General features: G+C 36.1%; 1 protein-coding gene across 1 annotated transcript in view; it reads right to left on the bottom strand.

Annotated features, from left to right (window-relative positions):
• The window catches only part of LOC120524578 (olfactory receptor 4Q2-like), a 93,871-nt gene extending 85,584 nt beyond the window's left edge, over nt 1-8,287 (bottom strand). The window contains exons 1-2 of the mRNA XM_039746409.1: nt 7,786-8,287; nt 7,381-7,518 (exon numbers count right to left, since the gene is read on the bottom strand). Of these exons, the coding sequence (XP_039602343.1) occupies nt 7,381-7,518; nt 7,786-8,287 (640 nt within the window). The remainder of the gene's footprint in view (nt 1-7,380; nt 7,519-7,785) is intronic.
• Nucleotides 8,288-13,190: the final 4,903 nt, after the last annotated feature.

Raw genomic sequence — 13,190 nt, 5'->3', positions numbered from 1 at the left:
GTATGTAAATACAAAAGTTTATAAAGCTAACTTATATGTTGTAACAGACTGCTTTCGAAAAATACACTCTCTAAACCATTTTGCCAAGAAGTAACTAAAAGATACGATGAATAGGTTTTCTCCGGCCTGATTACTGATTTTTTTTTCCTGTTACAGGATCTTTCTTTTTTTTAATGAGATATTAAATTTCTACCACAACAATTGCTCCTGGAATCTTTACCTTATAAGCAATTAGAGAGCCATTGTTGTTGCTGGGATGAGATGAAATGCATTGATGGATGTATGAGATGAAAGATTTTATATGAGAGACCTAACAATCCAAGTGTATTGGGAGATTGGTTGTTAGTGTAAACTCTTGGAAGAGATAAGAAGGAGACAAGTTGCACTTCCTATTAATGACCATTCACCTTCTTGTGTTCCCTCAGAAACATTTCCTCTAAGGGCAGCTACAGTACATACACTTTTGATCTGATTTTAGATGTATCATTTCTTAATAAAGTTTCTAAAAAGTGTAATTTTATGGTTCAAACCTAATCTTAAAAAGAGTTTTGATTATCAATTTCAGTTTGTCTTTCATCCTGATCACAAAATAGAAATTGTTAAAATCTGTCTTATAACTCATTATTTAATTAGTTCAATTAAGAACATTCAGCAATAACACTTAGAGAGTTAAGCACTGTTTTTAGTATATTATCAATCACCTAAACAGTATTATAATCGTGTTGGATTGTGTGGTACTGTTTTCAGGTATACTGGATATCTGTGCTATGTACGCATGATGGGCAGCTAGAGTGCAACTCTTCTTTTTCAATTTTGTTTACTTTGCAATCTCACTTTCTTTAATCCTATTTTAGGAAAAACGCTCACATAATTTTAAATATATCAAATGAAATTATATTACCCTTGGTGTGGAGAAGCACTGGGAGAGTACACTGGGAGAGTTCAGTGTAAACATCAATTATCAGAATATGCAGTCACATATCTCATTTATTAAAAATTAATACATCTATCCATCCATTCATGTGGAAGAAAGTAATAGTATTATAAAAAATATTTTCCTTAACCTAAAGAACTTAAAATAACAAACAATAGTCAAAACTTAAAGACAGAGAAAGCATGGCCTATTGAAATACACTTAATTTTTAAAAATAGTCAAGTTTTCCTCTTCAACTGCATGACTGAGTAGTTGATTTCAGATTACCATGACTCTTTTTGTAAAGAATTTTTTTGTGGCTTTAGTCTTAAATACAATTCCCTTTAATTTCTACAGGTGTGGTAGAATATGTTATTCACTCTTCAACACACAAAAAAAGATTGTGCTAAAATTTATAAATGCTTTTTAGCAATGTGAAGTGCTTGATTAGGTCCCAATGCACATGTTTCTGCTCAAAACTAAAGATTTTTAATTCCATTAGCCTGTTTTACACCAAAGGCTTCAACAGTAACATTCCCTCATTGGTCATCTGATTTAAGTCTAAAACATTTTATATTTATGTCAGCATCTCTAGTAATTGAAGCTTAGCATCACACTTTGGCATCACAATGTTTCTGTTGCAAATAGGAAGTAGCTAGTAAAAGTAGTGTGTTCTCATTCTTAAAGCTCAGGTTGCCATCTCCCTGCTGTGGATTCCAAGGCAACAGAATTGGTCAAGTAGTGTAATTTGAATAATTTGGAGCTAAATGTTAAGAAAAGAAAAAAAAAAAAATAGTGGTGTGCTTTAGGCGAGGCAAATTATCAATTCTTACCTTCTTCTACTTTCAGCTGCTCCCGTTAGGGGTTGCCACAGCGGATCATCTACGTTGTCCGCATATTGACTTGGCAAAATTTTACACTGGATGCCCTTCCTGACGTAACCCTCCCCATTTATCCGGGCTTGGGACTGGCACAAAGAAACACACTGGTTTGTGCATCTCCTGTGGCAGCATAAAATGGCAGAGTACACAATCAAGATAGAATTTCACATTCCTGGGCATGTGTTCAACAAAGCTGTGATGTAAAGCTCATTATTTGTTTTTTTCTGAGAATGTTAAAAAGCTTAGCATGTAACAAGAATATATTACACCTTGATCAACATGCAAAGAAAATATTCAGCAGGTTACTGAAAGTGTTTAGGCCTTCTCCATCACAGTTAGGTATACACTCTCTCTGCTGCAAAAAGTAAAAAGAAAGAAACTGGTGGTCCACCTTCTTAAATGGAAGGGGTGCCACATCCCCACAGTGGACTCACTTTACTTTTGCAGACTTCAAAGTAAAGCCATTAAAATCTCTTTCAACCTGCAATACTCCACCTACCTTCTGTTTATCATACATTTGTGTTTAAATGGCTTCTTTTGGGGCTATTGTTTAAAGATGACTGTTTTTATCCTTGTGTTGTATTCCATGCAGAGGACATTGCTATTACAATAAAGTGTGCTTTTTGATGTAAGTAAACAAATGAGGCAGTAGAAATAAAAATATTAAGTTACATTCCAAGCCTACAGACTTAGCCTGAAGACTAAGTTTTCCAAATTTAAATGTGTGTTTAATGCAATTTATTCTATTTAAACACCATTAAATAAAATATTGAACATTTATTTTCAGTCTTAGAATATTAAGGAATTCTGCTGATGACATGTGTAGGACAAAATCTAAGCTAGAAATTGACCAATATAATTAATACTTTATTTGCATTAATACAAGCAAAAATATATATTAAACAGCAATGTATGGAGAGGGATGATCTGCTGTGGCACCCCCTAAATGGGAGCAGCCAAAAGAAGAAGTATTTTATTTTAATGTATAGGAGAACACAGTGGCACCATTGTTAGTAATATTGTCTCAAAGTTTAAGGAAACGGGGGTCAAATTTTGGATTCACTCACTACGTTTGTGAAGTTCATATCTTTTCACTCAGTCTGGGGGGTTTCTGAGAAGGTATGTTTGAATGGCTATTCTACTATTACCCTAGGGTCGGTACCGACCCGTTTTCAAGTTTTAAATGCATAAAAGTACCACATACATTTTGTTTACTGCATAAAGGCTTTTTCCATTTTTCTGAAACTTCCATTTAAACAAAAAAAAAAAAAGTAAATTATTTCTCTAATCAGAAATTCACTGCCTGTGGTCTTACCGGGTCGGCCACGACCCAGGGTACAATAAGAGATCATAAAATAATAAATACTGGCCAAACTTAAGTTACAGTATAAACACACTCTCAGCTCACTCTGACCCCACACCCCCACACAACTCTGTCAGGTAGCAGGCCTCTCCCATCCCCCGAGCTGTAGTCAGGGGCTTATCTCTTCACACCTCCCCCGAGTAAAAACAGAGACAGCCCAGACAAAACAGACCCAGACCAGTTCAGTTTGGTGATTGTGACTGGAGAGAAAGCATCTAATTTGCAGAGGTAAAAATGGCCAGATTCACAGCACTCCAAGCTCTGGATCATATCCTAGCTGAAGGACAAGTTACAGAGTGGCACAGCGACACTGATGAGGTGGACTCAGAGGAGGAAGACATTGTGGAGTGTCAGTCAGAAGACACAGACACAGAGTCTGAGGAGGAGATCACCTCTGAAGCAGTTTCCCCACCAGCTGAAGTACTACAGTCCAAGAATGGCAGCATCTCCTGGAGGTTAGTACCACCTGACGAGACTCGCAGGACAACTGGCAGGGCAGCTGCTGAAAATATCATCAGAATGACTCCTGGGGTCACAAGGTTTGCCATAACAAGGATAAGTGACATCAAAACAAGTTTTGAACAGTTCATGCCATCATCGCTGAAAAAAAATAATACTTGACATGACAAACCTAGAAGGACAAAAAGTCTATGGAGACACATGGATTGACTTTGATGAAGAATTCCTGGATGCTTATATTGGAATTCTTCTTCTTGCTGGAGTATACCGATCCAGCAATGAGGCCACAGCCAGTCTCTGGGACACAGCAACAGGCAGAAATATTTTTCGGCCACGATGTCACTGAAGAGCTTCCACATGATCTCGAGAGTCCTCAGGGTTTGACAACCGAGACATGAGAGCAAGACGTGACAAGCTTGCTCCCATAAGGGATGTCTGGGAGAGATGGGTGCAGCGCCTGCCTTTGATGTTCAATCCAGGGCCAGAGGTTACCGTGAGCGGCGTCTTGTGCCTTTCCGGGAAGATGCACTTTCCGCAATACATGCCCAATAAGCCAGCCAAATACGGGATAAAATCTGGGCAGCCTGTGATGCAAGAACAAGCTATGCTTGGAACATGCAAATTTACACAGGAAAACCTGAAAGTGGCATCCCTGAGAGGAACCAGGGAAGACGTGTAGTCCTCGACTTGACAACTGGACTGCGCTGGACACAATATTACATGTGACAATTTTTTACAAGTTTTGATCTTGGACAGGAACTTTGAGGCGAAAGCTCACCATGGTGGGCACTATCAAAAAAAATAAACCTGAGCTGCCCGCTGAAATTGTGAATTTGAAGAACAGGGCACCACTGTCTTCAAAATTTGCCTTTACAGACACAACCACTATTGTGTCATATTGTTCAAAAACCGGAGTGTGATACTCATGTCCACACTCCACAAGGACACTGCTGTGTCATCAGCAAAAGAAAAAGCCCATCATTATTTTGGATTACAATAAAAACAAAGGAGGGGTGGACAACCTGGACAAGCTGACTGCCACCTATACATGCCAGCGCATGATCAGGAGATGGCCAGTGGTATTGTTCTACAATATGCTGGATGTGTCAGCCTACAACTGATTTGTGTTGTGGACCCAAATCCACCAAGGGTGGAATGCAGGGAAGAATCAAAGGCGAAGAATGTTTCTCCAAGAACTAGGGGATTCTCTTATAAAGGGACACATTGAAAAAAGGGAACGGGTCCCCCGAGACCCAGCCGCTGCAGCTGTGGTCAGAGAGCTGCAGACCACGACAAGCACTCCGTCCACGTCAGCAGGAAGACGAAGAGCTTCAGCACCAGCATCCTTCCCTTTAGCCAGCCCTGCCACAGCCACAGACCCAGACCCAGAGAGGCTGCGGATTCCAAAAAAGCGCTGTCAGGTCTGCCCAAGCAGCAAGGACAGAAAAACCAATTCCATGTGTGCCAAATGCAAGAAATATATTTGCAAAGAGCACACTAAAAATGTCACTTACTGTCCTACTTGCACATAGTGTAAACATACAGTAGCAATCCTGCTCCAGGAGAGCTACCACCCTACCACCGTACTACTAATTCTATTGGTTTGATTGTTTGTTTGATCTACATTTTGTAATTTATTTTGTATTTTATTTTGTCTTACTTGTTTGGCTTTGTCTTTGTGATTGAATTAAAGTTCAACTTTTGGAAAAAAAATACTTTTTTTGCCTTCTTCTTGAAGTAAATATATATGGGTCAAAACCGACCCTAACACCACAGATGTTACTAATATTAATATTGATAATAATATTATTAAAATAAAAAATTGTAATTTTTTTTTTTACAGTTGTGTTCTAATACCCCTCAGTAATAGTCAGGTAACATATAAACCTTTGATTTATTTGTATAATTCTCCTGAGGTTTATTTAACCAATTTTTTTGGACTGGGCCGTTTTATTGACATCATACGTCTCATCTTCAGAGGGCCACACCAAAAATTTTAAAACCAAATTTTAAAATCTTTTCATGGATAAGGAAGCCTAACAAGGTAACCAAGAGGTAAGGAAACAAATTGGATGATAAAAAAATGTTTGAGGGTTGAGGGAGGCTGATTTAGGACACGGGTCGGCACTGACCCGACCGGCCACGCCCAAGATAACAGATGGGTGGAAATGCTAGGATAATAGTAGGGTTAAGTGCAGTTTGAATGAGGCTTTGTCTGTCAATGAACTGTCCCTGTGGTTGACTGGCATCACATCCACAGCAGGTTCCAGTGTTTTACTTAATACTGCTGGGATAGGCTTCAGCCTCTGGAGATTCTGGATTAGACTAGTTAGAAATTGATGGCTGGATGGATTTGGAATTATTCAGTGGATTATGTTTTATATTTATTTATGCATTATCGTTGAAATATATGCATCCTTCACATTAGAAGTGAAATAATAGTTCAGAGACTGAAAGAATAAATAACACCTTGATCAAGCCGCTCTTTCCAACTCTCCCACCCATACTTCTGTTCTCTACTCTCTACATAAATATACTATGGCAGATAAGAAACATTTAAAAAAGTCAACTTTTTGAGTCTTTGGCTTTGTATAACAGACTTTGAACAAATCACAGTATTTTCTCTTTTTTTTTTTGCAAGCAGCCTGAATTAGTCAAATGATGGGTATTAAATACATATAGTATTATACAGGAAGATCATGTTGGCATACTGTAAAATTAAAAATGCTTGGGAGAAATTCTGTAAATGGGAAAATGAAGAGTTTCAGTAATAAAACACACAAATTTTGCTGTGAGGATTCTAAAGGGAATAAATAATGAGTTTGCATTGCATTAAAAAATGGGTCAGTTTTCAAAGTGCTATCATATTCAGTAGTATGAGAATTTGGAATGTGGTCAAATGAAAATACAGGGGAAATGAACAAACAAAGCGAATGTTAACAATATTTGATCATTCAATCTTTTATCAAAGTAACACAATTATGAGACTTTAATGTTTAATTTTGCTTTTGTATTTTACAGACATACATTTTTATTATTTGGCTCATATCAGAGATACTTTCATTTTTTGTGCACAATTGCTTTTTCTATTTAACAAAGTCAATAAGAAGTCAATATTTCAAAATGAGAACAAATATGAAATAAATCCACTTTAAAAAAAAACTTAATGTGAAACGTTTTTTTCTGAACATAAGCACAAGCATAAGGCCTCTTCTGTCTTGCATTGAAATTATTTATTAAAACTGTTACTTATCAAATATTGACTAGTCTTCATGAAAAGTGTCTTTCCAACTTAATAAGACATGAGAATTTATTGATCTACATTAACTGTTAATTGTTTTCACCAGCAGCATTTAATACATTATTTAATACATTGTCTGCTAACAGTAGTTCTCTGGTTGGTTATTTAATAAAGATACACATATGACTCCAAACCACTACGAAAAACTGCCTTCTAGTACAAACATCGCTGGTCTGTTTCTGCTTTAAATGATTCTCTACACTCTCGTTGTACGAGGAAGAACCTGGAAAGTAAAAACTACTAAAGCAATTATATCCTGGAAATGGTGAAGAATGGGTTTCTTTAAAAGAGGAAGGCCTAAGGGAAGGTTAATGGATGTGGTGAGAGAGGACATGCAGGTGCTGGGTGTGGCAGAGCAAGATGCAGAGGACAGAAAGATATGGAAAAAGATGATCCGCTGTGGCGACCCTAACTGGAGCAGCCAAAGAAGAAGAAGAAATGGGTGATAATTTATTTTTAAGGCATTTCAGCACAGTATTGCGAATTTCATTCGTGCATATACCATAAATCATAGGGTTCAGGCAGGGCGGGACAGAAATCATTAAAGTTCCGATTGCCTTAGTGGTATTTGGATTGATATTTGGAAACCGCAAAGCCATGACTGAAAATAAAAGAAATGTTTCGAACAGGATGTAAACACTTAAGTGTGTCGCACAGGTGTGAATGGCTTTACTTTTCGTGTTGCTTTGCGATTTAAAAAAGCATGTTATTAGAATTTTAGTATAAGTGAAAGCAATGGCCGACAAAGACAATGCGGTTAGAAAATAATACATACATAAGCCATATATGTTATTCACTGAATAATCTCCGCAGGCCAGTACAAACACAGCTCCAATGAAACAATATGCGTGCACGACTAGCGTTTTACATTTTTGAAGTCTAGTTGTTAGCGTCAAGAGAACTACGACCAGAGTAAAGGCGCCTCCCCAGGCAATCGAGCAGAGTTTTACTAATGTCCAGGGTGTCATGATTGTGGAGTAGCGCAGAGGATTACAAATTGCAACATATCTATCAAATGCCATCACCGTTAGTATCAGCTGAGCCCCACATGTGTACATGTGAATACAGAAAGCTTGAATGAAGCATGCTTCAAAGGAGATGATCTTCACATCCACGAAGAAGTCGGACATTAATCTTGGCATTAAAGCAGTGCTACCGATTAAGTCGCAGACAATCATGTTACACAACATTATATACATTGGCTCATGTAACTTCTTATGAAGTGTTATAACTAGAAAGACCAGGACATTCACAAAAACAATGACCGTATACCCAAAAAGAGTTAAGACAAATAGAGGCGCCCTTCCACTGGGTGGAAAAAAGAAACCTTCCAATATGAAATCCGAAGAATTTCCAACCACATTATTCATCTTCTTCACTGGAGCTTTAACAAACTGAAAAAAAGTTAAAATAGCATATTTAAATAAATAAAAAAAAATTAAGATTTTATTGTAGTTTTACCAAGGGTTTATATTTTAAGCTTGAAAACCACATACACTAGTTCTGTAGCCCGAAGCAATTGGTTGTGGGTATCACAAAGTGAACGTCTTCATCAGTCGCTAATGTAGAAGTTTGCCATCACTTACCGGCAGAAGTGCATGGACGCACTCTCACTTTCTCCAATCTCGTGTGACCAATTGTTCTCCTGACATTTGAATTTCTCGGTTTGGAAATGCGGCTATTCAACTACTTAAAAGTGTGTGAGTCATTGAGTGAAAGTTTTAAAATCACAATACGTATATATATTGAAAGGAATATTTTTTGCAACCTGATGTACTTTCAGATTGCAATAACAAATATTTTATTTTATTTAAATCTGTATGTTCGCTGCCAAATTGACGAATATTCACTTTTATTTGTTCATTTTGTAATCCCTTTTGTCTCGCTCCACTTTCATAAATAAAAGTTCATACACGGCACTTTCATTAGTTGTGTGGTTTCTTGTAGAAGCTTTGCTTGAGAAAGAACTATTTCTTTCTGTTACAGGATCGTTGCATATTAAATTCTTTTGGCTTTGATAAAGTTTCTTAATATGCGGACAAAACATAAGTCGTTAATGTATGGCTACCTAGGAAGACACTAACATTTCAAGAAAACCCCAGCACAGACTGTTAATGTATGGAAAAAAGAGTCCCTTTAAAATCAGAAACCCAGGAATCAGGAATTTTACAGATTATCTGTTCAAGACTATTTATAAAGCCTGCTGCGGATCTAAATAAATAAGTTCTTTCTGGAACCTTTATATAGATGGTTAATTTTGGCACCTTTATTTTTAGGATCTATTTATGTATTTATTTTGTATGATTCGCTCATTTTGATCGGCCATTAAGCACTAATTAGAACGTTTTGAGTTGGAACTGAACGCTCACATTGTAATTGTTTACCCTCTACGGTTTGTATTATCTGAATGTTCGTTTTTGACAAAGATGAATAATTAGATCTTTACTAAAAAGGGCTGTTCCTTGGATTGTGCCCACTTCTGAGAAAGTTGGCTCTGGTTGCCATGTTTTCTTGTAAGAGGAGTAAGCTGGCACAAGAATTTTATGTTACTACTATTTTGAAACTAATGTTGAGAAGTTAAATAAATTTTTATGTTCGGGGAGTCGAAAAGAGAATTAAAATTATTGAGCCAATAATGAAAAATTATAATAATTAAAGTAACTACGTATTAAATATCCGTCCATCACTTCACTATAATAATTTTATCCAAAATTACGGAAGCCACAATTTATCTTAGCTGCATTGAGAACAATTGTGTCTACAATAAAAGACATGCTCAAACACACACACACACACACACACTAACACACACACACTAACTCACACTAATACCACCAATTAATAGTTGACAATGAATGTAACACAATTTTTTGGGATGTTTGCAGAAATGCAGAGCATCATATGAAAAGTTCACATGAAATATAAAATATATAAATATAATAATATTAAGAAAACGGGTACCAGGCAATTCAGATACAGTTCCACAAGAGCACCATGTTAAATCAAAATAACTTCATTTCAATCTAAAAATGATAAAGTCTCCATTGTGCTAAAGAGAAATCCTTCAGACAAAAAGTGAACATATAATTTACCTACAGTTCACTGTAATTCAGGTAATAAAGAAATCAAAGAGTTTACTCTCTTATAGATTTCCGGGAGAAATTATAATGAATCTCTGAGGATTTAATTCCCTAGAAATGCCAGCCTGTAGCTGCTGAATAAAATTAAGATGATAATGTGGTAATATAAAGTACACTACCAACAAATGATGCAAATAAATGTACTGAAATCATTTTTATTTAAATAAGGATAACATGCAATATATCAGCATTAATGAGATAAAGGCATATTATGGCTTCCAGTTATGTTTAAATTATTTTTAGTAAACACCATGCAAATTATTTACGTAGTGTACTAGATATATGTATAAGAAATAACATTTTGATAATCAATATTTAAAAGTAAAAACATTTGCTACAGTAGAAACACTACATATCACAAAAACTAAAAATACTTTGACTGATTTGATTAAAATTTGGTGACAAAGAAATAAACTTAGATGACATGTATTTTATTTTAATTTTTTGGTCAGTATTTGTCAATGATAATACTGTAAAGTAGGTGCTGCAAAGAAGTTACTACAATACATTTTCAGAGACAACACAATCTCCAAATTAAAAATGTTCAGTTCATTGCAAGGGCCGCAAAAACCTGCATCCTGTAAACATTGTTGCTGTTTGTAGAACACAGTTTAGTGTTAGACGTTTATTGACTAGTTATAATTTTTGAGGTAAAGTTATATTAATAAATTTAAATTAAACAAAAAAGTCTAAACATACAGCTAAAACAAATGTATGAGTGAATGATGTAAACAAATAACAGTTGTAAACATCTAATAATACATAGTATTGTATACCCCCTCACCCCAAATGAATAAACCATGTATGACTGTTGATACAACAGAAAAGATATTCACAACTGAATGAAGTAAAAACTCTTCATTCACATCTGGAACCGAGTTTAGTTCAGCTGGCTTGCTGCCATTGTGCATTATGTAACTGGTGCACATAGCAAAGTTAGATTAGTGTTCTGTTTGTATTTGACATTGTTTTCAATTTTGTAAGTTTTTTTGGGGGTTTACTTCAGTTCTTACTTCTTGCAAGTTTTTGTTCCTCACTTTCTCTGACCTAAGCTGCTATTGCCATACACTTGGCCTGTTTCAACTTTTTAAATTGCTTTTCATTTAAACCCTTCAATTCTTTGTAACAGTACAAAATTACAGATTAAAGTGTTTGAGTAAAATCTGAACGAAGCTATCACTGCTAATCATTTTCTTTGCAAAACAATTTGGAATATCTTAAATTAACTGATAGATTGGTGTATATTCATTTAGTTAAATAATAGACTTAAATAGGCTTGACACAGACACACATACAGTATATATGTATTTTTCAAGCACGTGCGAGTAGGGAACATCTTCAAGTCTGCAATACACCACCCTGACTTTCAAGAAAACATTAGAACAATCTAGATGAAAACAGTCCATTCAGCTCAAAAAAACTTACCAGTCCTTTTCACTTAATTCCTCTAAAGAAAAGTCTAGTTTTGAAAGTCCCTAATGTCTTACTGTCTACCACGCTACTTGGTAGATTATTCCAAATGTCTATGGTTGTCTGCTGCGTAAAGAAAAACTTCCTAATGTCTGTGTGAAATTTACCCTTAAGAATTTTCCAATTTGCCATGGTCTTGATGAACTCATTTTAAAACAACAGTCTCGATACACTGTACTATTTCCTTCATAATTTTAAACAGTTCAGTCCTGCCACTTCTTAATCTTCTTTTGTTTAAACTGAAAAGGCTCAGCTCTTTTAATCTTTCTTCATAATTCATCCCCATGTAGCCTTGGAATGAGCCTTCATTCTTCACTGGACCTTTTCTAGCGCTGTTATGTCCTTTTTGTAGCCTTGAGATCAAAACTGCACACAGTACTACAGATGAGGCCTCACCAGTGCATTATAAAGCCTGAGCATAACCTCCTTGAACGTACTCCACACATCGCGCTCTACAACCTAATATTCTGTTTGCCTTCTAAATGGATTCTGAACACTGTCTGTAAGTTGATTGCATAGAGTCCATCATGACTCCTAAATCCTTCTCACACGGTGTACTCTCGATTTTCAGACTTCCCATTATGTATTCAAACCTTACATTTTTATTTCCTATATGTAATACGTCACATTTACTGACATTAAATTTCATCTGCCACAAATCTACCTAAGCCTTTATGCTATCCAAGTCCTTCTAAAATGATTTAACAGATTCCAAATTATCTGCCAATCCACCTCTTTTGGTGTCTAACCAGCTTATTAGTTAAACACCTATCCAAATCATTTATATATATTAAAAACTAGCAAAATACCCACGCTTCGCAGTGGAGAAGTAGCGTGTTAAAGAAGTTATGAAAAAGAAAAGGAAACATTTTAAAAACAACGTAACATGATTGTCGATGTAATTGTTTTGTCACTGTTATGAGTGTTGCTGTCATCAAGGATTTGATTATCCTTATTTCTTTCAATGAGGTTCGTATTTGGAGGATGTGTTGTGTTCAAGTTATATTCTGTGTTTGTCAACCGCTGTAAAGAAAACAAGTTTCATTCATGGAAGTGTTCGCTACCAAAAGTGGTACTCGTGAATCTAAGATGTTTAACAGGCATTCCCAGTATTAAGTTGTGGATTTGCCTGTGAATATTTAGCAGTAGCATGTCTATGAACTTAATTTAAACTTAAGCTTTACACCTTGCTTTCCTATTGATATGTCTACAAAGGCTTGTTCAGATCCAGAGGGTTGTTCCTTTCTTAATGCATCAATAAACAGCTTGTCTTCCTCTTTATGTGAGACATCACACACTGCATGCACGAGTTTACCTCTCTCAGTCCTGCAAAGTCAGTTCACGTGAGCCGCTCGGAGTACATGCATCGAAGGTTCTCAGCCGTGCTTGTGCTATCTCATGTGATCTTGCGATGTCCACGGCTTTATTTAATGTTAGCTCAGACCCGGCACTTAAAAATTTCTCTTGCACTTTTGCTGAGTTTGTGCCAAATGCTATTCTATCTCTGACCATCTCATCTTCGTATGAATAAGCTCAGTCCTTCACCAGCAATTTTAACTCCATTACAAAGTGATGAAAAGTCTCGTTTATACCCTGCATGCTCTCATTAAACTTGTATCTCATGAATATCGTATACGTCTTAGGCATGACAAATGCCAGTGGC

The sequence above is a fragment of the Polypterus senegalus genome, chromosome 2 (assembly GCF_016835505.1).
Source record: "Polypterus senegalus isolate Bchr_013 chromosome 2, ASM1683550v1, whole genome shotgun sequence".
NCBI classification, from domain to species: Eukaryota; Metazoa; Chordata; class Cladistia; order Polypteriformes; family Polypteridae; genus Polypterus; species Polypterus senegalus.
This window is presented reverse-complemented; position numbering and strand designations above follow the sequence as displayed.